Consider the following 27,125-nt stretch of genomic DNA (forward strand, 5'->3'; position numbering starts at 1 on the left):
AACCGGTACACTGCTCAGCCGTTATCTCGTAGTACACATTATCTTTATACCTATATTATATACTTAAACATATATCTATATACCTATATCTATACATCTATATACGTACAAAATATATGCCCCGCCACTAATCCCCACTACCAGTTCACACCTAACTTCCAGAACTCGATCATCCCCCACCATTCATAATAATAATAATAATATTAATAATATTAATGACGATTAATAATTAAGCACTAATATTCAGTCATAATTTTGTTTTAACAGTGTCAAGTTGTAAATCTCGGTTTAACTTTATCAGTATTAATATGACAGGGCCAATAAGTGAAATGAACCGTTTGTATAAATATGTTGCACCTTCATCGCCGTCCGAACTCATCGATTGTAGTAATTTCACAATTGACTTTGAAAATCGCAAGTTTTTAAACATCGGATTCGATCCAAAAGATAAATTTAATATTGTGCTGCGAATAATTACACCGGTACGGTATGTAATTATTTCTCCAGACTTCGTGAAGTGTATTTATTCATTCATGGGTAATATTTTATCCCACATTCTCGATCCTGCTGTGAAATATAAAAAATTCACTTTTTTGGAATGTGAATCGGTTTTGATCACAAGTATGGTATATAGGGGAGAGCATGTATTAGTCGTAGAGTCTAAAGAAACAAGCGGATGTAGAATTTTATTGAATAGAAGAGATCTTATGACAATTCAAGATTTAGAGTGGATCATTTTTGAAACCGTATCAAGAAAAATCAATTAAAAGACCTAATATTTTAAATCAACTCGAACAAATATCCGAATACTTTAAAACAGATTTTAATATTGATAAATCCGCTACACTCGATGAAGTTATATCAATAATCAGAGGAATTCATATTGAATTAATCGCGAAACATATACCAAAGAACAAACAGAGTTTTTTAACCCAAATAATATTATTAGCAACTGAACAGCTAGCAATCAATTGGATGACAAAATCGAGGAATTCGTTAAAAGTAAGAATATATTTTGAACCCCATTATCTGCAGTGGACTCGGTTATACCAAAAACAAGAATATTATGGTTACATCTACTACGCTCATTGGATTCACGTAACATTTGGACCATCATACCTATGTTTAGTAGTATTACTTTCAAGGTCACCTACTTTAGCTTTAAGAGAAACAAACTCAGAGTTTTCTGATTTTAAGGCAATAATATCGGAAGTCAACGATTTAATCAAATTACGTAACTCATCAAATTGTTCAGTTTGAGTTGTTTGGACGGACAAAATAGCTGCCATAATATCTTCATTTGTGATAGAACTAATCGTGGTGGTACCTGTTTTATTGTTACGATTTTGATTCAAAATAGGCGTACCAGGTCTATGTGGTTTCGACATGATTACAACGGAATATGTGAATAGAGTTTATGTTATACAGGCAGTAGTTGATAAGTGTTTAAACGGCACAATCGGACCCAATTATAATATACACTACGTTTACTTAGATAAGCAATTTTCGATAGGAAAAAATGATATGATAAAGGCACAACTTTGACAATGAAATAACTGCACGATAACGGAGCGAATAAGGAAAAAACGTCCGACTGCATCGACTTACTGTACTGTACTGTAACTGTACTGTATTTTATTGTAATACAATCAGAAAAAAAAATGTTTATAATTATATTTTAATATGGCAAATAATTAAATAAAAACAACATCATAATTTTTTTTTAAAAAAAAAATTTTTATTTTTACAAACTATTTACAATTTCCTTACATCACCATTAAACGGGTTATAAGTTATAATTTGATCGTGTAAAATGAGACAATAAGCTGCGGTTTTTGCTGGAATGGCCTTGTCTGTTTCGAATTCAATTCGTAAATCTACAGTCGATGATTTTACGTTGTCATTCTGTCGTGATAAATCCACGACTACGATTGGTACAAATTGTTGAAAAATATTTTTAGGAAGTAAAGGGTCACTATACTCTCTCTTGTAGTACGATTTCTGGAATTCAGCATATGCCTTGTACAATATAGCCGTAACATTGTTTGTGAAATCTGCACGAAAATCTTCATATGGATATACTTCAGAGTTTAAATGTACTTTTAGGTTTTTCAAATAGCAGTGATCGAATCGTCCTGATGGATTAAATGAATTATTTTTTCGATCGGTTTGAAGTCCGATTAATGCAAATCTAGGTTTCTCCAACAAACTGCTTGATTTTACCGTCCACGAATGAGAAGTGTTCTGAGGGAGAACTGGATACTCTCACAAGTCCCAATTTCTGAACGCACATGCAACTGGTTTACGAGAGTCTAATACTTTTAACAGTTTTATTTTTTCTTTATCACTAACTCTGATGATGGGCATCTTCCAGATAATTTTATTTAATTCAATGGCTACTTTTTTAAGTTTTTCATTAGGAGTTGTCGTCAAAACATACAACTCATCAAAATCTGTAGACGATCTGTTTAAAATTATTTGTTGATTACAGTTGAGTAGTATTTTTTTATAATCTTCACAAAATCCAAACAAGTGTTTGAGCGGGATACAACCAGCGAATTTGTTATTTAACATGAAATGTTTATTTTCACTGGCATCCATATCTACGTCCCAAGCAGCATTTTGTAGATTGTTCAATTCACTCGGAGTGTGCGAGCAAAAACCTTTAAGACTCGAAGATATTCCAGGAGATTTTAATTTTTGTATTTCCACTCCGTTAATTTCATATCGGATTTCAGAAAATAAAAATGCTAAGCCATTATTTGTAAAGCTGAATTCACTCTTCTCTGCAGTAATATCTGCAGGTATATTTAATTTACCTTCAATGTAAAGATAGCTCTCGCAAGGAAAAGTGTAAGCGTCCATATTTTGAATAGATATTCTAATTTCATCGTTATTGGATAAAGCTGTAGTCGAATACGGAAGGAAAGAGTGGTACTGCATTTGAGTTATTTTGCAATCTTCTTCATATCCGCCAGCTACGTCCAAATACATTTCATCCATGATTATAGAACTTTTAAAGAGCGTAGGAATGATAGATTGTTTTTGGTTAGTTTCTTTACAATCGGTGTACGTCTTGACGTATTAATCTTGCTAGTAGAACTATTGATTTTCTTGATAACATTTCTTTTTATATAACTGTTGAACTTAATAGCCATCTTTATGTTTAATTTGTAAACGAATTGTGATTGGCTCCCCTCTTAAATTGATTAAGTTATTATCTTGATCTCTTAGCACTATATTTACTTTACTTATAGACGTGGAATTAAGCCGGTAGAAAACTAAATGTTTTGGAACTTCAATGATTTTATGTCCAGGCGGCGAAGAAGGGAAAAACTGGTGTATCGTCTGGCTAGGTATACCATTACTGAATGAACCAGAAATTAGATTGCAATCTATTTTTATACAGTTAACTTTCATTATGTTAACTATCCGTTCAGATTCATGTTTTGTGTTTGCAGAGTATACTTTATTTTCAAAACCTAATATTTTCGATATACTATGTTCAATCGTGAAATCAATATCATGACTACACGTCATTGAACATTTTAATGTATTGCCATCAGCCGGGAGTTGAAACAAGTAACATGATTTGGTAAGAGTTTTTGAATCGTTGACTCCAAATTAATTATTTCATATGATCCCGTTGGTATATTTATAGTTTTACATTTTCAAAGCGAATTGCTAAATCCTATCGTATTACAATCCGATTCTACGTTTGGTATAGAATTATTTGTTTGCAGGCTTAAAAGACACAGCTGCATTGTATTTTTTACTTCTAACGGTGGCAAAATATCACATGACATTTCGCTGGAATTACCATTTAATGTTATCGTGTACATGATAAAAATTTCAAACACAAATGCTCGCAATTGTATGTGTTATAACGTTGATGCCTAGTGTAATTATACTGTATATTACATCCACTGAGGTACGATTGTAGTTCTAGTGGAGGCGGTAGATTACCAAAACTGTCGTAGTATGTAACTTGTTTTCCAATTTTTTTATACGCTACCCAATGAGTTCCTTTTTCCTACTTTTTTCAATGTCCAAATTGATAACCGCTGATTCTTTATGCTTTGGTCGTGGAGGTAACCTATCTCTAGAAAACACTCCGATGAAATGAGGTATTTTCATTATGCGCGCATGTTTTATAATTTCGTAATCATACAGCGCTCTTTTGGGTAACGTAGAAATTAGTGTTTTTGCCGTTTTGGAGTTTTCTTTAAAGATTTACGGGTACCCTTTCTTTTATTTGAACCACCTCCGTGTGGAGCGAGATATAGTCCTTTTCCTTTCTCTATTTTATACGTGCCGCCTTTATTAGGTGCGAGATATAATCCTCTGCCCAAATGTGAAGGTTCATTTCTATTAAATTCACTAACGGTTTTTACAACGTTAGCAATGCCACCTGTTAGCGCTCCGAGTGCAGATAAGCCAGCAAAAATTGGTATCAACGGTAACATACCACCAGTTTTCGGTATAGGTATGACACGAGGTACTCGAGTTTTCTTGCCGTTTTTACGGAATATTTTTTTAGCTGCCGCAACACATTTTTTTGTTAATTTCATCAGGTTTTTTTCATTAATATTTTTTTTGAGTACATTTTTAGCCGCCTTTATAGCAGCTTTGAATCCACATCCTACACCAATTTTACGTTTTGCCTTCATACCCGTATAGTGACTAACCACGCTGCTGCCTTTTCTTTTAAATTTGAGTCTTTTGACTTGAATCTATTCCAAGCCCTATTTTCTAATATATAATCTACTTTTTGATGGTCTGTCAAATAGTTTCTGTGATCATAAGCGATATCGTGTTCTTTACACGCTGAATCTAAAGGATTGATACCTTTATCACCACGATCCAACCGTTTTCTCAATTTTGTTCCAGGACCGCAGTACTGATAACCTAAAATGATATATATATATATATATTAACTATGAACATTTAAAGTGATATGGTTAGGTTATGTGTGTGGTAGAATTTATAATTACCTAGTAAATGAAGTTCAAACGGTAATTTTTTTCCACTACTATGTATACATTATATAAAAATGGTACCTTAATCACATACAATTATGAATATCATATATATTTATACATTATATTCTACATTATATACAATTATTTAAATTATAATATACAGTTTTTAAAAATAAAGTATTAATACAATTATTTGCATAAAATTTTATTTCAAATCTCATCCACCATTGCTTCTGACTGTTCATTAGTGTTCGATAGTGTCCACATGCTTATGTGTGTACTTTATCCTCTAGTATAACCCTCTTGTCATCAAAATTATTATAAGTTAATCTGCTTGATTTGATAGTCTTAAATTTGTGTTTAAATGAACGGATAGAGACATTATCTGTCTTTACTGTCAAGCTTGTATCACCAAATAGACATCGTAAATGATCTTTAAAGTTCAATTGGTTCTTCACCACATGCCCACGGATTCCTTTAGCCTTGAAGAATGTATGCATATGATTTGGCTCGCAACGCGCAGAACTCGATCATAATCTCCCCATCCGTTTCATCGGAAAATAGTCCTGGAATCTTCTTTCGTTCGGCAATGGTTCCGAGGTAGATTCGTGGTGTCTGTACGGGCCGGGAGCATATAATAATAATACGCGCGCCCGGTAACCCGGCGCTTCGCGCGCTGCACTCACACACCGACCGATTTGTGTAAATTGTGTGTACATAGGTATAGCACTCAACAGAAAGTGGCCAGGTTCGCCGAGCAAGACCTGTGAGTGCTAGTATGCGGTGGTGTGTGTACGTGTGTATTTATGTGTGTGTGTACTTAAACTAACGAATAGGTAACTACAATAAATAATGGTAACTCAATTTAAATGGTAATAACGGCTATATAATTCAACAAAACAGTAATAATAATTTACGGCCCTTTTGGCCCAACAAGTAAAAAAAGGTATATATAAATTCGCGGCCCTTATGGCCAAACAAAATATAAAATATAATAAATAAACGGCCCTTATGGTGCGAAAAAATAATAATAAATATATACACAACAGAATATAAGTGTAATATAGCTTAATAAATACCAGTAATTATAATATTATACCAGCTATTCGAGCTGCAACTCTTAGTAAAAATATTGAAAAATACAGCCCCTTTGGCTCGTTATACTAATTAATAATTATAATAATAAATACAGAAATAAATAAATAGAACTCACGAATTGTCGGAGCACTGCTGGCCAGCTGCTACCTACACACTCAATAAAATTCACACACAACAATATAATTACAATAAATAAATAAATAAATAGACGACGACAATTTTTGACACGGAATAAAATATAATAATAATCGAACAATGACGCGGCGATTTGCACACACGTAGATATAAAAATAAAGGGCATGAAAAATGGCGATTAGCGCCAGCACGTATTACAATAATAATAAAAAACAGCGAACTGTATAAGTATATAATATTACAATATTAATATAAACCAAAATCGTATTGGTATAGGCCAGTGGTTTTCAAACTGGGTGCCGCGGCACACCAGTGTGCCGCGAGTATCCACTTAGTGAGCCGCGGTTTTTCCATAAATTACCGATTGCATTGAATTGTGATATATGAAAATAAATTAATAATTAATTCAAAACAATTTTGTTCATCTAAAAAACAGTCAGTGTGCCGTGAACATTTTTTTAAGTTTACGGTGTGCCGTGTATAATAAAAGTTTGAAAACCACTGGTATAGGCGATATTGCGGCGGACTATCTCACACGGCGGACGGAGAAAGACAAAAATTGCGGCGGCCGTGTTAAGCTACGCGGACCGGCGAACCGGCGGCAGCAGATAACGCGCCGATACCTGATTAGCATATTATATAATAATTCACAATACAATTAATAAAAATAAAACAATATAAATAAACAATTAACAGTGCGTGAGTGTGTGTGTGTGTGTGTGTGTGTGTGTCGATCGGCGGCAGCGGCGCAAACAGTGTCCATTCGGCCAAGTAAGTTAGAATTATTCACCAGATCTTTGTCAAAGTCATCAGTCTGAATAAAGTATACCAGTGAGTCTAAAATAATACAAATAATATTAAAAAGATGATAATAATAATAACAATAATGATAATTTACCTGTATCTGTGTACATGAGCTTAATACTATCGCTATAATGTTTTTACATAACATTGTAATGGTAATCATACATTAAGGTCTTAGAAATTTCCAGCACTGAGAAACCTGTTTGAAATTAAAATATTAAAATATAGTCGTTAATAGCAAATTATAAGTGATTAAACAGCATTCAAGTTTTCGGAGTACGTGGTGCAATGTTTAAACGTAGATCAGTTTATTAATTTTTGCAAACGACTTTCGCTAGATACTAGCTTTATATTTAAACGCTTGCGAACGTTTTCCATCGTTTTTCCTAAATGACAGCCAAACAAAATTAATGAAAATAGTTATAATTAGAATTTTTTATAGCATACCAAACACAGCGTTATTTAAAAGTTTGAAGAAATCCTTCTCAAACTCATTTTTTTGCATTTTTTCTCATTTCAGTATTTAAAATTATATATGGTTCAAGCCACGGTGATTGCTTGAATAGAACTACTCTATGCAAATGCAGTATATAAAAATTAAACATTTATAATATAGAAATAACAAACAACATTTACTTTTTCAACGATTAGTCCATTGTTTAAGGCTTGTTGAAGATTACGATAGTGAACAATTCAATTTTTTTTAGTCTCGAATGTAGCCATAGGTTTCTGTACTTTTGAACCTGGTGGTAAGCTATTTTGTGGAAGGAATGGTAGATCATTATGCTTATCGTGAAGTTCTTTCGGATAAGCAATATCAACCTCTTAAATTCGTCCTATTTCAGAATTTTCGGTCAAATCGTTTAATCCATCGAGTGATGGTTTGACCCACTTATAGACACCATTAAGCTGTCCGCTTAATTTATATTTTAAGTTCTGTTTATCGAACGACGTAAAACATCGTTTACAGAATACAGCTTGACCTTCATGACTAGTTTTTTGTGAACGGATTAGTCATGAAAAGTTTGAAATGTATGTATAATGCGTATTGTTATTATCCGTTACTAATAATAGATCAAAGTGATCTCGTTTTTCGTTATCTACGACTTTGAGCGGAAAAACTTCATATGATGAGAACTTTTTCGGTGGCTGTAATTTATTTTCTAGTCCGTACACATTCACAGAAACATTCAGATTATTTTTTTCAAATTTTAAAATATCTCTCAGTGATGTTGGAAAAGAAATGTCTTCAAAACTATATCTATCTTCATGATCGGTATAATTTTTACCGACCCGGAATTTATTTTCCCCCGTAACATGCTTTGCTAATATAGCCCATTTAAAGCATTGCTGGTCATTATTTTCAGGATTGATTATAGCCCGTTTATCAGCGATCGATTTAGGTAATTCTATATACGATTAACCAAACATCGGTGTATAATTATAAACGCCTAGCAGTAAACCATCGATAGATTGTAGCGTAAACCCGCTGCCACGTGAACAATAATTGTCTTCTTCTGCTAATAATTTCGTGAACGAATCGTCGAGTATTGCTTCGAGATTTGAAGCCTCATAAATTTCTCTAGCTGAAGTTTTAAATGCTCGAGTTTCGGACGAATATTCAACACTTGGACGATTATAAGTAGATTCCAGTTTTAAATTAAATTTAATAGGCATATTATGTTTATTAATAGTTTCTAACAATGAAGATTTCATGGACTCGAAGAACTCTGAATAATTCTGTATATTGTTCAGATTTTTGTAATAATACCATACAACCTTACAACTGAGTGACGATTGAATTTCTACAAATCCTAATGTATTCACTTTTTGAAGCCTTAATATTTTATCTTTCACAGTGGTATAAGTATTTTCTGTAAGTTTACGTTTATTAACTAAAATTGTAAATATGCCTAAATTATTTATTTTTATAATTCTAACCTTAGATCATATACATGGCATATAGATGTAAATGTTAGCAAGTAGTCGCTTGCGTATGCGCAATAACTTTAAAACAAATTATCAGTTACGTTATATTATGTTCAAATTAATTAATTATCATTATTAAGAAAAATGTGTGACAAGTTGCTTACGTGATATTATTATCACAAGCATCTTTAATGGGAAAAATGTGCGACAAGTCGCTTACGTAATATTTGATATTATGTTCATATTAATTATCATTATTGAGATAAATGTGCAACAAGTCACTCGCGTAGTATAGACTACATAACATAACTCGCGACTCATCCCTAACATAAAAATCAAAATATTAGGTTCTATCTATTGTTTATGATTTTAACATGACGATAATATACGAAAAAAAAAAGTGATTTGATTGTTATATATTATCATTTTAAAGTAAAGAGTTTAAAAACTTGCCTTGCACAGTATACTGTCCATTTTCAAATGCATCGCAGCCATACAGATATCATCAGATTCTAAATCACCGAATGCTACATTTGAATGCTTAGATACACAGGCACCTAGATCGAAATAAACTATCATGTAGGTTTCGATTGTGACGATTGTGTTAATCAAGAACAGATAAATGGTATGTTCATTTAATGTTGTTTTTTTCCGTGCATTATGCATAACAAATATTTACTATTATTGATAAACCAAATGATATCGACTTATGGAGTGGCGAAGAATCAGATGATATATGTTTTGAAGCGTTTAATAAATATATTTGGGGTGAAGAATACTCAGATGATGAGAAAATGTTGTTTGGAGCTTGTATTGAATCTAATACCTAGAGTCGCGGCCAAATGAATGTGCGGTTGGTGGCTCCGCCTACTTTTTCCGGCGACTAATTAGAACTCATAATTTTAGGTAACGTTCACACATGAATAGCGCGCGATTTTCAAATTCGTTTCGAATAAAACGATTTTTTTCTAGCATATTACTACGTAAACGCAGGCTTCCTTTGTGTTAAAAGGTTATAGAGTTATTGTATCAAATACGATGATACGATTACTTTATTTTCAAATACACCGCCAACAGCTGTACTATTCAGTGTGATATCGCCTAGCGGTGGGCGGAGCCACCAACCACACATTCATTTGGCCACGACTATAGCACGTGTTACATATATATATATATATATATATGAAAAATAAAACTCTTGATTATTCTATAATTTTATTTATTTATTTATTTAATCACAAATCTTCGTTGTCAGTTGGCATTTCTTCATCATCACTACTATAAAGATTTTTTTATAATGTTAGAAAAAAAAATATATTAATAATAAACTTACAAAAAAAATAAACGATTTTGGTTGAAAGGTTGTGGCAATCCACCTTCAACCATCAAATTCATGATCTCGTTCTCGAGAAATTCCTCCATCATTATAGCTACCTCGTTTAATGTAGCGGGTGTCATAGGTTGTTCATCAACACTAAACACCAAATATGATAAATAGACTAATAATAAAATAAAATAACATTAAACTTACATTGGAGGTAAATCCTGATTGGGTATTTCAAATGCATTATTCTTGTTGTGTTTGTGTCTCGAAAATTTTCTTGTATTAATAAAGAAATAAAAAAAACTACTGCTAAATTAAACATTATGAAATGACACTAAACCTTTTCAACAAATGTCTAGTTCAAAAATGTCATAGGCTCTAACAAAAAATGTGTGAATTGAATATGATAATCAAAGATCAAAATGACAAGCTATTACAAACTAATTCTACAGCCGTTAACTGTAAAGTAATATAAAAATAAAATAAATATTCATTTTAATACTTGTTTTTAAACATAAATATGCATAAGGTGATTCAAATTTTACAATTCAAGTACTACTTAATGCTGTGTTTTTCAAAGTAAAAATTTAAAAATTTAAAAGTTATTGTGTTTTAGGGTATGTTAATTATCTTAAATGAATATCTTTCAGGCATTAGGATCAGATATTTTTGACTATATTGTTGCTGGAAAGAGACCTAATACCTATAGAGAAGAAATTGGAAAATTGTCGGTAACTTTGCAATATTATTCGTCCAAGGCTTACATGTATGTTAAAGAAAAGTGTAATAACATATTGCCTCACCTAAGAACATTAAGTCGTTGGTATATTGATGGCCAACCCGGGTTTACTAAAGAATCTTTCGATACATCGGCTGATATTGCAAAACAAAAGAAATTCAATGCAATTTAGTGATTGATGAAATGAGTATACGAAAACAAATAGAAATGGATAGTAATCGAAATGTGTTTGGCTTTGTTAATTTGGGTGTTACAAGTTCAGAAAATATGAATAAAAATATATTAAAGGCAAAAATGCTTTAGTTTATATATTAGTTGGAATAAATGGTTAGTGGAAGTTTCTCATTGGTTATTTTTTAATTGATGGCTTGTCAGGTAAATGCAGGGCCGGCCTTCTGTTAAAAGCGTTGCAATTAATAAATGAAACTGGAGTTAATATAAATTCTTTAACTTTTGATGGTGCATCTGTAAATACATCAATGGTTTCAACTTCGGGAGCTGATTTAAATAACTCACCACAAATTATAAATCCACATACAAAAGAACCAATCTATATTTTTCTAGACTCCGCGCATATGATCAAACTTGTTATAAATGTTAGGGGTGATCGTGTATACAAAAAAAAAATGAGAACAACAAGTTAGTGGAAGTAATAAAAGAATGTGTAAATTCTAAAGAAGAATTAATTAGATGGGATTACTTAAAAAAGCTGTATACAATAGAAAGTGAAAAAGGACTAAGAGTTGGTACAAAGTTGACAATAAGACATATAGAATATTCAAATGAAAAGATGAATGTAAGACTTGCCGCTCAAACATTAAGCAAAAGTGTAGCAGACGCATTAATGTTTTTAAAAACCAATGAATCTTATTTTAAATATGTTGATGCCACAGTTCAGTTTATTCAATATATGAATAATGACTTTGATATTTTAAATAGCCGAACTCAATTTTCTATCAACCCATATAATTGTTACGGACCTATACTGTCCGTATAAATTATTTTATACGTATAAGATCATACAATGTCAACTTTTGACGGGGTGCCTGTTAGTGCGACGACGTCGGTTGATGGATGAGGACGGGATGGCTGAGGTGTGAGACGTGAAGGAAAACAAAATAAATAATTGAACGCACAATTTGGGGAAAATGAGGTGGTGTTTTATTATCGTTACACTACGTAATTTTGAAAAGAGAGAACAAAAAAAAAACAAAAAAAAAACAATTGGCGATGGAGTCAAAAAAAATGTGGAGCTGAAAATATATATTAGGCGAGTAGGGTGTGTGGGTGCTAGGACGCGGATCACAAGACTAACGGTCTTGGGTCCGGTGCGCGGTGTCACCGGTTCGATCCGTCCGCGCGCGGTTATCGCGCATCGGTGTCGTCCGTTGTTACCTGGCGGTTGGTAAGAGAAGTAATCGGCGGATTTCCGCGTAAATGCCGTTTGGATTCAAACGGCTGTTACGCGGGACCGCGTCATGCTCCCCCCCCAACCGCCAGGGGTGGCGGGTTTCCGGCCGACAACGGTTGGGTGATAGGTGTGGGCGGTGGTTGTTCGGTGCGGGCACTATTCCGGAGCAGTGGGCACGTATTCCAGCTGATTACAGCGGACGTGGTCCCGGGTGTCTACTCCGGTTGTGGTGGTGTGGGTCCGTCTAGATAACCCGGATGGCGTTATCATAGACGGCCTCCATGTCTACGTCCTCGGGAGGGCCGACGTCCACGTCTGCCAGCAGCTCCGCCTCTTCCTCCGGGGATATTTCCATATCCTCCGGAGGTGTTGGGGTGGGCGCTGGTTGTTCCGAGGTTTCAACTATTCCGGTAGGCATGTTTTCCTCCGGGGTTGTTACCTCGGCGACTAGTGGGGTCGTTTCCTCCTGGTCTGCAGACGTGGTGCCGTTGGGGTGACGGTTGATGGCGGCGGGTTGGTGGTGGGTAGCGTTTTTTGTAGGCGGAACTGTTGTGACGGCCCCTCCCCGGTGGTCCTCTTCGCTGCCTTGAAATCGGCTAGCCGAGCTGCGTTCCTTCGCTGACGGTGGTTTCGCTGGCGGTTTCTGTTTGCTGGTGGTGCCGCTACCGTCGTCGTCGGTCTTGCCGTTGTCGTCATCGTTCTTGTCGCTGTTGTTGTCGTTGGCGGCGCTGTTACGATCGCTGGCGGCCGGGGGGGGTACTGGCGTTGCCATCAGGGGTAGGGGAGGGGGTCGGAAAAGGTACGCAGACGGGGGAATCGCGGGCGGTCGCGGCATACCCGCTGGTAGCACGTGCCGTCTCGGGCTCCGGGACCGGTGTGTTTCCACGGGTGGCTCGTCCATCACACGGCGGAATGCCGCCGTGCGGTCGTTCCACCCGCGGTTGTAGGCAGCCCACAGCACCGGGTCCCGGCGTAGCTGTTCCAGGGGCATCCTTCGCGCCCGTGCGGCCGTTGTTGCGCGGGGGGTTTCGGCGTTTGCCGTGCGCAGTAGCTGCTGGCTGCGCTCTAACAGTTCCGCGGCCTGGTGGAGGGGGTTTTGCCTCTGGTCCATGTTGCGGTTGGCTGCTCGACTGTGTGTGGTTGGTACAAGAAGATATGGTTAATAAAATAATCATATGAGAAGTAGACGACCATATATGTATATCTACCACTATATACGGCAATTTCTTATATATTATTATTTGCTAGCGGCGGTGTCGCGCGTTTTAAACATGATACGTGGAGTTTGCGTGGCGGTTGTTGGTCTGTTAGGAACACACCTTTGCCTACGCGTGTTTTTAGTGTTACCGGTCCCCACCACTTGGGTGCGAAACCGGCGTGAAACTTGGCGTGCGCTTTCGACAGGTGGTGCGCTTTGTAGTACACCGTGTCACCTGTTGTATAGGCCGTACCCGTCTGGTCACCTGTCGCAGGTGTTATTTCCAGTACGTGTCTCTCGCGGCTTTCCCTACCCACATTGATTTGTTCGATCGGGCTGTCCGTTGACCGCGTCAGTGCCCATTCGCCCGGCCGCTTCATCTCTCTGCCGAGGACGAGTACCGAGGGGGGGAATCCTGTCTGGTCGTTACGTCGGTTCCTAATCGAAAATAATATGGGTGGTATTTGGCGTCCCACGTGTTGTGGTTGCCGCCGGCGAGTAGGGCGCGCAATCCTTTTTTTATGTCCTGGTTGCGTCGTTCGACGGGGTTGGCCCTGGATGATATGTCGGGGTTGTCCAGCCCTCGGCTCCCCACCGTTCGATCGCGCTGCGCATATCGTTCGCTACAAATTGGGGGCCGTTGTCGCTTAGGCACACACGGGGGTATCCGAACCGGGGAAAAAATTCTCTTTCGAGTGTTTCGGTTATCGTCTTCGTAGTGGCTGTTCCGAGTGGGTATGCCTCGGTCCATCTACTAAACATATCCGTGGCGACTAGTAAATATTGTTTTCCCTGCTCGTGCGTGGGTAGGGGCCCATGAGGTCTATGCTAATTACCTCCCAGGGGTGGCGGGGTGTTCTGGCGGTCATTGGGTCGTCCGCGCCCTGTTTAGTGGTTTGGTGCACGCGCAAATGTGACACGCCTTAACGTATAGCCGTACGTCGTTTTTTTGACCTTTCCAGTAAAACCGTTGTTTTATTGCCCTATACGTTTCCTTCCAGCCTGGGTGGTTTGCGAGGACGTGATCGTGGTATGTCCATATCACGTTCTGTGTTTTGGTGCGCGGGACGACTATGGGCGTGTGTCCGCGCACATTTATTCGTAGGAGACCGTCGGTGACAACATATTTGTTGGTTTTATTTACGGTGCGTCCGGTGCGGCGCGTCGTGACGTCCGGCGTCTCGTTCTCCGCCAAATTTCGCGTCTCGGGGTCGTCGGCCTGCCAGGCTGCGAGCGTCGCGCGTGAAATGGCGGTCCCGCCAGTGGTGTCTCCCGGGTCCGCGGTGGCAAACAAATTGTCGACCGGCGTACTATTAGTGGTGGTGAGCGGTGTGATTGGTGCTCCTACTAGTCGCTCTTCGAGGAGGTCCTCGTCTACGGGGGGCCCGGGGGCTGGGTTGCGGGACAGCATGTCCGGCGCTTCATTCTGTACGCCGGGCACGTGTATGGTGGTGAAATCCAAGTTGGCCAGTTGTAGCGCCCACCTGGTTAACTTGGAGTTGGTGTTTTTGGCCCGGTGGAGCCATGTGAGTGCCGAGTTGTCGGTGAATAGGTCAAAATGGCGGGCTTCTAAGTATGGCCTAAACTTGTCGGTCGCCCAGATTATCGCGAGACACTCGCGCTCTACCGCGGCGTACCTAGTCTGCGTGTCGCTAAACTTTTTGCTAGCGTAGGCGATTATCCGTCTTTCCTCCGGTCTGTCACCCCGTTGGAAAAGTACGGCACCTGCTCCTATCTCGCTAGCATCGGTTTGTAGGCAGAATGGTTTTCCGTAATCGGGTGTCGATAGTTTCGGCGAATCGCACAACGCGTGTTTTATTTTCGTAAAAGCTGCCTGTTCGATTTCGGTCCACGCCCACTTAGTCCCTTGTTTGAGCCTATTCGTTAGGGGTGCTATGGTGTCCGCGTCGTAGTTGTCTACAACTGGCTGTACCAGTTGCAGACGCCTAAGAACCTCCGTAGGTCCCGTATTTTTGTGGGTGGGGGAAATTGCATGATGCACTCTAGCTTCTCCGGTTGTTTGTCTATCCCGTCGGTGTTCACTAGGTGTCCGAGAAATGCGATTTCGGTCGATCCGAAAGTGCATTTTCGGTGTTGCAAGTTAGCCCGTATCGTTGTAGACGCTCTAGAACTCTGTCCAGGTGACACTGGTGTTCGTCCGTGGTGTTTGAAAACACCACTATGTCGTCTAGGTAGACGCGGACGAACTCGTCCAGATATCCCTCAGGACTTCGTTCATAAGACGTACAAAGGTCATGGGACTGTTTTTGAGGCCGAAGGGGAGGACCCGGAACTGGTATAGACCCCGACGTGTCCGGAATGCCGTGTATTTTCGCGCGTTTGGGTTAAGAGGTACTTGCCAGTATCCCGACTTAAGGTCCAAAATGCTAAAAATTTTTGCGCCTCGCATTTGCCGTATCAACGTATTGAGGTCGGGCATCGGGTACGCGTCGGACTCAGTGACGTCATTAAGCCGTCTGTAGTCGATGCACAGTCGGTGCGTTCCGTCTTTCTTTTTCGCTAAAACGACGGGTGCCGCCCACGGGGAGGTGCTTTGTTCCACGAGTCCCTGTTGCTCCATATCCCGTACCATGGTGTCTATTTCTACCTGTTTCGCGTGCGGATAGGGATATGGTTTTAGCGCTATTGGTGTTTGGTTCTTAAGGAGGATGTCGTGTTCGATTAATCTGGTGCGCCCAACCCTCCCGCTGAAAAGTCCGGGTAGTCGCGAACTACTTCGGTTATTTTCGCGCGTGTGTGTGGGTCACCGTGTATTAATAGTTTATCGATATCTGCGGTCGGGCGGGGGGTGGCTGTCCGGCCTTTCCAGCACGCCGATGTCCTCCTATGTGTACCTAGGTGTATAGTGCTCGTCGTGTAGTCCCAAGTGACTTCGTTGTCTACGAGGAAGTCGTGTCCTAGGAGCACGTCGCAGTATAATGTGTCCATTATTGCTGCGGTGAAAGTGACCGTTAGGTCACCTAATCTGGCTTCGAATGTGGCGGTACCGCTTGTTACTGTGGTGTGTCCGTCCGCCATTCGTACGTGTGTGGGTTGTCCGTGGTGGGGTGTGCCATGTGTGTGTGCAATGTTCGGGCTTACGTATGATTTCTGTGCCTGTGAGTCGAGTAGTGCTGTTACGAAGCCTGACCTAAATTCGAGTTCGACCGCGGGGGTCGGAATTTTGTCGGGGCGTGTTCGTTTAGCATCATTCGACGACGGGTGTGTGCTGTAGTTGGGTAACTGGTTCTCAACCGCGAAATCGGTGTCCCTGGTGGCGGTGTGTACCGCCATTACCAGGGCGTCCGTTCCGGTTACCTCTGAACTACGCACGCATTCCGACGGCGCACGTGAAAATTCCGCAGTAGGGTCGTTGTGTGTGGTGATGATGACCTACTACCTACCGAATTTTTGTGTGGTGTGTGTGAGGCGATATATTCGATGACGCCGAGCGTGTCGATGTGCGTCTGAAGGTTATATCCCGTCAGCGTTGCCGAGCATTGTTTGTTTGGGTGTGGGTCGTGTGTGTGTGTGTGTGTGAGGCGGCGGTGCGGACAAATGTCCGCCGACTCATCTGGCGTTTCCCGAAGCCGGTGCGTTTTCGGGACAGTCGCTATTCCAGTGCGGTCCGCCACAGTGCCTGCACGGGTCGCGCGGCAGTGGTCTGCCGGGCGTGTTGTCCCGCGTTCGCGGCTGCCGTGGCGGCGGTTGTGGTGTACGCGACCGTCCGGGTTTTGTGTATAACGCTGCTGGTGACGGCGGTGTGGGCGGATCATCCGGTGTATCCATGATTTCCGCTATTAGGCTTAGGTCCGCGAATGTGGTGGGACGTTGCAGTAAAATGTGCGTACGGTATTCCTTTCGCGTTAGTCCAATTATCGTATGTACTAGCTGCGGTTCAGCTAGCACCGGTACTTGTCCGTTGTTGATACGACGTGTTAACTGGTGTTTGCGCGAAATGAAATCCGTTAGCGACTGCGTTGGGGACTGCCGGGCGGTCATTACCTCCTCCTGCAGCCGGGACTGTATTGTCATGCTATTGAATTTTTTTAGAAAATTCGCACGAAATTCGTCCCAGGTGTAGTCCAGTAGCCTGACGGTGTTCCACCAGGTTCCGGCCGCACCTTTTAGCTGCGGTTCGATAATGCTCGTCCAGCCCGTGCGTTCTATCTGCGTATTATACAGAGTGGCTTCGGCCCTATGTATGAACCGTACCGGGTCCTCGGGCGTCGTTCCGTGGAACTCCGGCAGTGAGTATCTCACTGTGCGTATTTCGTCATACGGTATAAACGACTGTTGTAATACGCAGCTGTGTGGGGTGGCGGCGGTGTGTGGGGTGGACGACGTGTTATCGAAACGGACGTTGCGGTGTGCGCGGTGGTTGCCCGCGGACGGTGATTCGCGTAGCGCGGGTCCTCTCGCTCCGCAGTCCGTGATGTTTGGTGTGTCGGTGTGTGTGTAGTTATGTGCGTTATCTGTGGGCGGGTCGTCCGGCGTGCTCCGGTGCTGCCCAGATAACGTTGTGCGTTGGGGACGAGTTGGCACGGGTGCGTCCGGTTGTGCTTCCGGTGTCAGACGTGACATACCCATCTCGAGGCGACGCATTGTCTCCGCTAAGCGACGTTGGTCTTCGGCAAAGCGGGCCATGTAGTCCTCGAGCATGGTTAGCCGTGCGTCCAACCCGGCCGTGTGCGGCGTGTTTTGCGCCGCTTCTCGTACCCCTTTCAGTATGCCACGGGCCGACAGTATTAGATCCGTGGCCTGTTGTGCGGTGTGTATGGGTGTGGTACACGTGGGTGTGGAGTTGGTTGTGTTTGTAGGCACGGGGGTGGGGGTACGGTTGTCTGTGACCGACTCCGTATGCCCGGCGTTGAGCGCGGGGTTACTGTCTGTCCCGGTCCCGGTTGTCCCATCGGTTTCCATGGGGGGGAACCGGACGGAGTTTGCCTGTATCCCCATTCCCGTGAGGTGGTCTGCTAATCGGATTTCGAGCGCATCTTTCGTGCCTCCTTCCGATAGCCCCCGTTGCCTGCACTCGTACTTTAGCTCCGTTGCGGTCAACTCACTCAAAAATTTTCCTGCCATTACGTCCGGCTGTCCGGTGTTATGTTCAAGTAAGAAAATTTATAAGTGTCGATGTTATCGGTAGAGCAGATATCGCGTTCTCTCGGTAGTATAGTGGTAAGTATCCCCGCCTGTCACGCGGGAGACCGGGGTTCGATTCCCCGCCGGGGAGCCAATTGACGGGGTGCCTGTTAGTGCGACGACGTCGGTTGATGGATGAGGACGGGATGGCTGAGGTGTGAGACGTGAAGGAAAACAAAATAAATAATTGAACGCACAATTTGGGGAAAATGAGGTGGTGTTTTATTATCGTTACACTACGTAATTTTGAAAAGAAGAGAACAAAAAAAAAACAAAAAAAAAACAATTGGCGATGGAGTCAAAAAAAATGTGGAGCTGAAAATATATATTAGGCGAGTAGGTGTGTGTGGGTGCTAGGACGCGGATCACAAGACTAACGGTCTTGGGTCCGGTGCGCGGTGTCACCGGTTCGATCCGTCCGCGCGCGGTTATCGCGCATCGGTGTCGTCCGTTGTTACCTGGCGGTTGGTAAGAGAAGTAATCGGCGGATTTCCGCGTAAATGCCGTTTGGATTCAAACGGCTGTTACGCGGGACCGCGTCACTTTCTAAAACTTATATAATTAATACTACGGACATACGAGTACAGGTATTCTAATTTTTGAATACTTAATTCAACCTAACCTAACCTTACCCTACCACCAGACATTTTTTAATGTAAAAGTCGTAATATATGTTTCTAATCGTCTTATTATTAATTTTAAAGAAACTGTACAATATCAAAATATAAAACACAAAATAACAAATAAAATAAAAATAGATACAAAAATTTATAAAATATAACATATATTTATATTAAATATAAATTGTAAATTATTTTATGCCCAACTTAAATAATCCATAAAACATTTAAGTAGGTACTTATATATTATCAATAATTTATTTGTTAAATTAATTCCTGGTTCTTAAACGTATTTAAATTAATAACGTATAATTCCATATTATATTATACAGTTTTAAAACAGTGTGTTATTGTGTTTATACAGTTATATTTCCAAAATTTATCTACTAATCTATAGTAACCAAAATAAATATACAATTGACCAGATATTTGAAAAAAATTCTGAAGTACCTTCTCATTGTTTAGTATTTTTTATTATCTTTTTATATTTTGGTCAAAAGCTTTGAATTATTTTATCCTATTAATATTTTGTTCTACCATATAATTTTTACCGAAAAAATGATGATACAAATAATAAGTACATTAAAACTGTAAAATTATATAGACTATTAGCAAGGTTTTAGTTTACTGGAAGGCTAAACTGTTATAGAACTCTAAACTTTGAGAATTCTAGATTTCTTTAAAATAATATACAGGTCAGACGAGGATCTAGAACTAAAATTAGGGGGGTAATATTTTCGAAATGACAAAAAGATAATACGCAATTAAAAAAACAACCAAACTATACATTATTAACTAAAATTGTACCTTTATTATTTATGGTTAATTTTTAAAATTAAATGATAAAGTTTTTAACCTTCTATTTTTGTTTTTCTAATTTTTGATATAATGTCATCAACATCTATTGATATATTTTTGTGAATATTGAGCAAAGCGAGATTATTTTATATTTACTCGCTTACAAAATAGCACTAATAGTGTGACGCGACCTAACAATACTCGTATCGTCAATCAGTTTATTATCGCTATTAATATTCTTAGAAGTAAGAATTTTCATGAAAATTATAATTTTATGAACAAGTAGTTATAGTAGATATAGTTTTAAATTTTAACTTTTAATAGACATACATAATATTATATAATACCACATTTTTTGTGTGAAATAAACCAAAAACGCAATTTATGCATATTATAATATACATTTTTCAATAAACACAAAAATACGTAATCTTAATGGATCCGCGCTTGCCGCTTGATACTGATAAACTTTATATTCAATACTAATTTGCAATGTATGTTAATCTGTTGTGAGTCGGTATTTATAGCTTAATAGATGAAACGGTTAAAATGCCACGATTAATTAGGCAATCTACCTATCGCAACAATATTCCGGCAGATTCGCCAGAACAGTATTATAGGAGATCTATTTTTTTGTAATTTTTAGATTACTTCAAAAGTCAATTAATTGAAAGATTTATAAAACACAATTCCATTATTTCTGGGCTGCAAAATTTGATTTCAAGTTTTTTAATTAAATTAAAACCAAGTAGCGATGAGTTTAAAAAATGCATTGATTTTTATAAGAGCTTTTTACCGACTTATGAAACTTTTGAATTAGAATTGAAGGTGTGGGTGGAAAAATGGAAATCGGTATCCGATAACGAACTTCCTAAATCTGCAATCGATACTTTAGGCGTCATGTCGAAAGACTTTTATCCAAACATTTGGTGTTTAATATCTATACTTGCAACACTCCCGGGGTCCACTTCATCTGCAGAACGTTCTTTTTCAACTTTAAGACGATTAAAAACCTATTTGAGGAAAAGCTGCAGTGAAGATCGTCTAACAGGTTTAGCTTTATTGTCAGTCCATCGAGGTATCCAAATAGATATTGAAGTAATAATCAATACATTTTCCAGAATGCCACGTAAAGTTGACTTTGTTTTATGAATTAAAATTGTAGGTATTTAACCATTTTTTTAAATTATTTATTTTTTGTATACATTTTTATTATGTTTTGTAGTGCATAATATTATCTATTAAATTATAATATAACTATTAACTATGTATTTTTAGTTCATGTATTAATGTAAAAATGTAAAAATATAAAATATTTTAACTCCCCCCCCCCCCCCGAAAATTGATCCAGGATACGTGCTTGTATATTTCAGATTTAAACACTCGTTTGAAAATCATCAAAGAAAATTATATTAAGAAAAATAATTTTTTTACATAATATACTTTTTAAAAATAATTTTAGTCATGAATGTGTTTGGTAGTTCACAAGCTGGTGAAACTAAAAAAACTTTTTCTAAACTCGATGACTCTATAAAAATAATTAGATTTGAATTAAATGAAAAAATGAGTCAACTTGAAAATAACACTAAGATTATTGAACAAAAATTATCAAATATCGAACAATTAACCGAAAATTTAAAATTTAAAGTATCTGATCTGGAAGATAATGTGGACTACATAAAATCTCAAATATCAGACCTTGTAGAAAATGATGCAGAAAATATCGCTGAAATTAAGAAACCTAAGGAGTGGACATAAAAATATTATATTTTAATACTTATTATTGTAACACAATTTTTTTTAACAAATATAATAATATTTACATTTTAACATTGTTTTATATATACATTCATTTTTATCCGAAACATACTACAACATGATTAATTATATATATATAAATACATCAAACAAATAACATGGTTATATACATAAAACAGTTTACAAAAATGGGGGGGTATAACTATTCCATTAAACATCGTACAAGCATTCTATGTAATTCTTTATCTGAATCTGTCCATGGCTGTCCTTCAGGATCCAACTGCAATTCGAGTTCAGGCCAGATCTCAGATTCATCTTTTCTATAAAATTATAAGTAAAATTAGTAAAATTATTTTCAAATATAATTATGATAACTTACTCTATACTGTAGTGTCCATGAGCTAGTGTGTTTATTTTATCATCTAGCACAACCCGCTTATCATCATAACTGTTGTACGTCAATTTATTTGTTCTGATTGTCAATAGCTTGTGCTTAAATGATCTAATAGACACATTTTCTTGGTAAGCCTTCACACCGGCTTCCCCAAACAAACATTTTCTGTGGTCAGAAAAAAAACCCGGTACCTACCTTTTTACGTACTGTTGTATAGCACGGATGGTTAGATGGCAAGTCTGCCGTGTCTAACCTATCCATCAAGTTTGGATTTTCCAACAAGTCAGAGTAAAAATCATCAGTCATAATGTGATACACTAGTGAATCTGTAATAATGATATTAATTAATAAATACACAAGAGAATAGTTTTAATATACATTTACCTGTGTCAGTATACATAAGCTTAATGTGTTCACCATAGTGCCTCTGCATCACATTATAATGATAATCATACATCAAAGTTTTGCTAATGTCCAATACAGCGAATCCTATAGAAAATAAAATAAAAATTTATTGATCAATGGATCAATGTATACCTAATATAAAATATAAAGTAAATTTTTACCAATATATATAGGTTTATCAAATTTGATTATTTTATTTTCCAAAGTGACAGCGTTAAGGGTATCGCTATATCTGGTGCAATGCTTAAATGTAGTTTTATTTATAAGTATAAGCTATTGAATTGGCTCCATAACTCAGGTAATCGTAATTTTTACGTATTTAATTGGCTCCCAAGATTTATGCATTGAGTTGGTTCCCTACACATTTATTTTATAAATCCATTGGTTATCAAAATTGTTTAAAAATAAATTCAACTATAGGTACGTCTATACGTTAAAAATATAAAAGTTGAAAAAGTACGCGACTGTAATATTCTTAGCAACACAGTGTCGGTTAGTCTTGAAATTATCAATTCATTAATTCGATAACGGTCACAACTATCGATGTATTTATACAATCTATATAGGCAGGGGCGTTCCGAGGCTTCCCTATTTGGGGGGGTTATCAGTTTAAAAAATTGCCGACTACATTAATATGACGAGAAAAAAATGTAGTTATTGTATACTTATGTTTTTATGTATGAGTAAAATGCTAATACAAAACAAATGTACGTATTCAAATATTTTATTAAACTTGTTTATAGTTATCATCATTATAATCTAATATTTATATTAAAAACAAAAACATATATATTTAGTATACAATTTATATTATAATATTAATATTATTATGCTTAGTTAGTAATCACATAATTTGTAATTATTAATACGAATCTGTAGCTTACATTTTCACACGCCGATGTTTGAGGAGAGACCATTTGTTAACGATTTCCTGAATATTTATTTTATCTACAATATCTCGAGCTGAAAATAGTACTAATAAAGAATCAAGTCTCTCGTCACTCATTGTCGTGCGTAAGTGGTTGTAAACTAATTTCAAACGACTAAAAGAACGTTCACTGGATGCAGATGACACTGGTGATGTTAGTACTAGCTTAACAATGCGAAATGCCCGTGGTATAACATTTCTTAACATGCATGCTTTTTTGAAAATATCATCAAAATTTTTACACTCCTTGGAAGCATCTAATAAGATTTGAATTTCAGAGTGTAAACATTCTGGCTCATCCAAAAGTATTTCCGGGCATAATTTTATCATGGCCTCAATCATATCTATTGAGCAGTTTTTCCTGTCCGCCGGTATACGGAAGGTTTCTTGAAAAGGTCGTAATAATGTAATCATACTTTGAAAGTGCTTGTTGACAGTCGACGTAAAAACATCCAAAAGAATTTTAAATTCTTTGCGATAAAATTGAGAAAATTCAATCATAGCAGCAGTCTCAGGGTTTTCGTCTATTTTTTTTGGTTTGAGTCGACGTCGATGATGTTTATTAAAATCTTTTTCAGGGTCTACATTACAATTCTTTGCAAAGAATGCAGCACTTTCCACTAATGCATCAATCTTTTTATCGTCATTTATTTCTTGAAAAGATTTTACTGTACTTTCAATTAATTGCATAGCGTCAATTATATTTAATTTTTCTGCTTCCAGTAACTCCGTAATATTTTTTACTTTAAACATAATATTTTTTAAAAAATATAAGGTGCAAATAAAATCGAAATCTAACATTTTTTTATGCAGTGCCATCGCAGAACACCTGGTATTAGAATCAAAATCTTTTGATGACTTCATATCTTCTAAAACATGTACTATATTCTCATAGCTAACGGAAACCGCTTTGATAGATTCTGCCCGTGCTGTCCACCGGGTTTTAGACAGATTTTTTAACTGTAGCGAATTCTCGACATTCTTTAGATCCTCCTCTAAACGTTGGTGTCTAGATGTACTTCCTGAAAAAAACACATATAAACTTTCAAGTGTACCGAAAAATTCTTTAATTAATGTACTCGCATTGCAGGCTGATTCTATAAAAATATTAATTCTGTGGGCTTGGCAAGGAATATACGGAATATTCTTTTGACACATTTCTGACAATTTTTGTTGCGTTCCGTTATACTTACCGGACATATTACTTGCGAAATCATAACTTTGGAAAACAATTTTATCGACTGGTAATCCTAACGAGTTCAACACACCAAAAATTTTTTCCGCTAATTCTACGCCTGTTTTTTTAGTAAGAACAACATCCATTTTTAAAAGACGTTCATTTGGTACAAGCACACCATTTTTGTCGCTAATATAACGTATGTTGATTGTGAGACGATCATGGTGCGTTAAGTCAGGTGTTGTATCTGCAATTACTGAGTAGAATTCAGCATTTTTAATTTCTTTGATCAATATATCACGTGTTTTTGTTCCAAGTAGGTTGATAAATTCATTTTGAGAATGCACCCCCAAATAAGTAACTCGATGTTGTCGTTTGTCAGTTTCTTCTAACCATTTGGCCATAATTGGGGAATGCCGAGCTAATAAATTTACCATTTGACAAAAATTACCATTATCGTTATCTAAATCACTTCCATGACCTCTAAAGGCTAATCCTTGCCTAGCTAAAGTTCGGGCAACGTCAATCAATATTTCTAATACTTTTTTATGATACTCTTTTAGTTCTTCTTCTCTTATATTCCGGTTTCGAAGGTTTTTGTCAAGAAGAACATTCACGTGACTTTTTTTATCCAAAAAATGACAGTAATCAAACATTGCTGCTTGATGTGATTGTGAGGTAAAATGTTCAGTAAGTTTTCCTTTTTTTTTGGTTCCACGACTTTTCATTTTATGCCAAATACGAACGCCAGTAGAACTCCACTCAGAAGAACCGCCACTGAATGGAAAAAGGCGGCATGAAAAGCAAAATGCTGCATCCTTCTCAATACTGTATTCCAACATAGGGAAATCTCTATACCATGTAGGATTGAAACGTCGTTGTTTATTCAAAGCTATAGATTCATTTGCTGGGAAAATAGGCATTTTTGGCTGAAAGGGTCCGAGAGATATCAAGTATATACGGTCTTGCTGTGAAAGGACGTCTTTTTTTCGTTTCCCTGGGTCATGGTCTATAAATTCATTTTCGGTAACAACAACATTTTCATTTTCTTCCAAGATTTCTTTTTCCCCTTTTCTAGCATAGTGAAGTAACTCCTCACATTCTTTGTGGATTTTTGACAAACAATCAATTATTTCGATGACAAATATTCTTGGATTTGGAACCGCAACAGTCTTTATATTTGTTAAAATATCACTAGCCCTTTCGAAATTAGCGAGGAATGCGGTAACTTGTCCAGCACAGCTCATCCAGGAAAATGATTCATCTTCAGGCATAGTTCCACTAGTTTCAGTCTCCGCAGGATTTTCTATATCAATATTTTCATCAACTTTCACATCTAAGAACTCGTTAGTCACTTTATCAACAGTAATGGAAGACGATTCAGTCATGGAAGTCGATTTTATACTAGGAGAAGATTCAGTTGTGAAAGATATAGATGAAGATTCTGTTGCTATCATGGTAGAAATGCTTGTAGAAGGAACATCCAGAACAAAAACTGTAGCTTTTTTCTTAGAGGCTTCAAATGGATTTAATGGGGCCCCTACATGTTTAATTTTGACCTTTTTACCACCATGTATTGCTTTCTCGTGACGAGCTTTATAGTCAACATCGAACTGACTACCACATTCTTCACATTCCAATTTGATACGTTTTCTCTTATTCATTTTTATAATGTTAATTGTTAACTGTTCAAAAACACAATGAACTTTAATGTTACTATTTTTTTTTAAATATGCATTTATTTATAAAAAATCCCTAAATATTCAAAATAAAATTAAATGTATCAGATTACATGCTATTCGAATAAGGAATTTATAAATTTCTGTGCAATGGCCAATGAGCAAAACAAAAATTTTTATACATAATGTGTTTGTGTGCCATAATATAAAATACGAGATATTGTACATACTTTGAAATTCATATAAAACATTTCTATATTGCTTATTATTATTATTGTAATTATTTATTGGTAGGTAGTTAAGTCTTAAAGATTTTTAGGAGGAAACTTTGTTTCAAAATCTCTCTTGAATAATTAGTCGCTAATGTATTATGTACTACAAATATCCAATTATATAATATAAGGTAAAAAAATTACTGTATCCCCTACATTTGTTGCCTTAAAATAGTAAACACGTTTAATAGTAAATAATAATTATTATAAATACTTACATTCAAGAAATCTTCATAGAAAAAAGAATAAACATAGAATACTTATATTATCCCAGCAATCACGAACGTAGAATATTAAATAATCAGCAATAACACAAATCTAAACACACA

The 27,125-nt window shown here is 37.4% G+C and overlaps 1 protein-coding gene, 1 non-coding gene and 1 pseudogene across 2 annotated transcripts; 2 read left to right on the top strand and 1 right to left on the bottom strand.

Moving 5' to 3' along the window:
* The first annotated feature begins 283 nt into the window (after positions 1 to 283).
* On the top strand, positions 284 to 1,260 carry LOC126555233 (uncharacterized; annotated as a pseudogene).
* Positions 1,261 to 1,755: 495 nt separating this feature from the next.
* Positions 1,756 to 3,003, bottom strand: LOC126555234 (uncharacterized). The gene is made up of 2 exons (XM_050210184.1): positions 2,270 to 3,003; positions 1,756 to 2,209 (listed from the first exon to the last, which is right to left on the bottom strand). Exons 1-2 carry the CDS (start codon positions 3,001 to 3,003, stop codon positions 1,756 to 1,758), a joined length of 1,188 nt encoding a protein of 395 aa, XP_050066141.1.
* Positions 3,004 to 18,783: 15,780 nt separating this feature from the next.
* On the top strand, positions 18,784 to 18,856 carry Trnad-guc (transfer RNA aspartic acid (anticodon GUC)). The gene has a single exon. It is a non-coding gene; the product is annotated as a tRNA-Asp (tRNA).
* Positions 18,857 to 27,125: the final 8,269 nt, after the last annotated feature.

The sequence above is a fragment of the Aphis gossypii genome, unplaced genomic scaffold (genome assembly GCF_020184175.1).
Source record: "Aphis gossypii isolate Hap1 unplaced genomic scaffold, ASM2018417v2 Contig00758, whole genome shotgun sequence".
In the NCBI taxonomy this organism is placed as follows: Eukaryota; Metazoa; Arthropoda; class Insecta; order Hemiptera; family Aphididae; genus Aphis; species Aphis gossypii.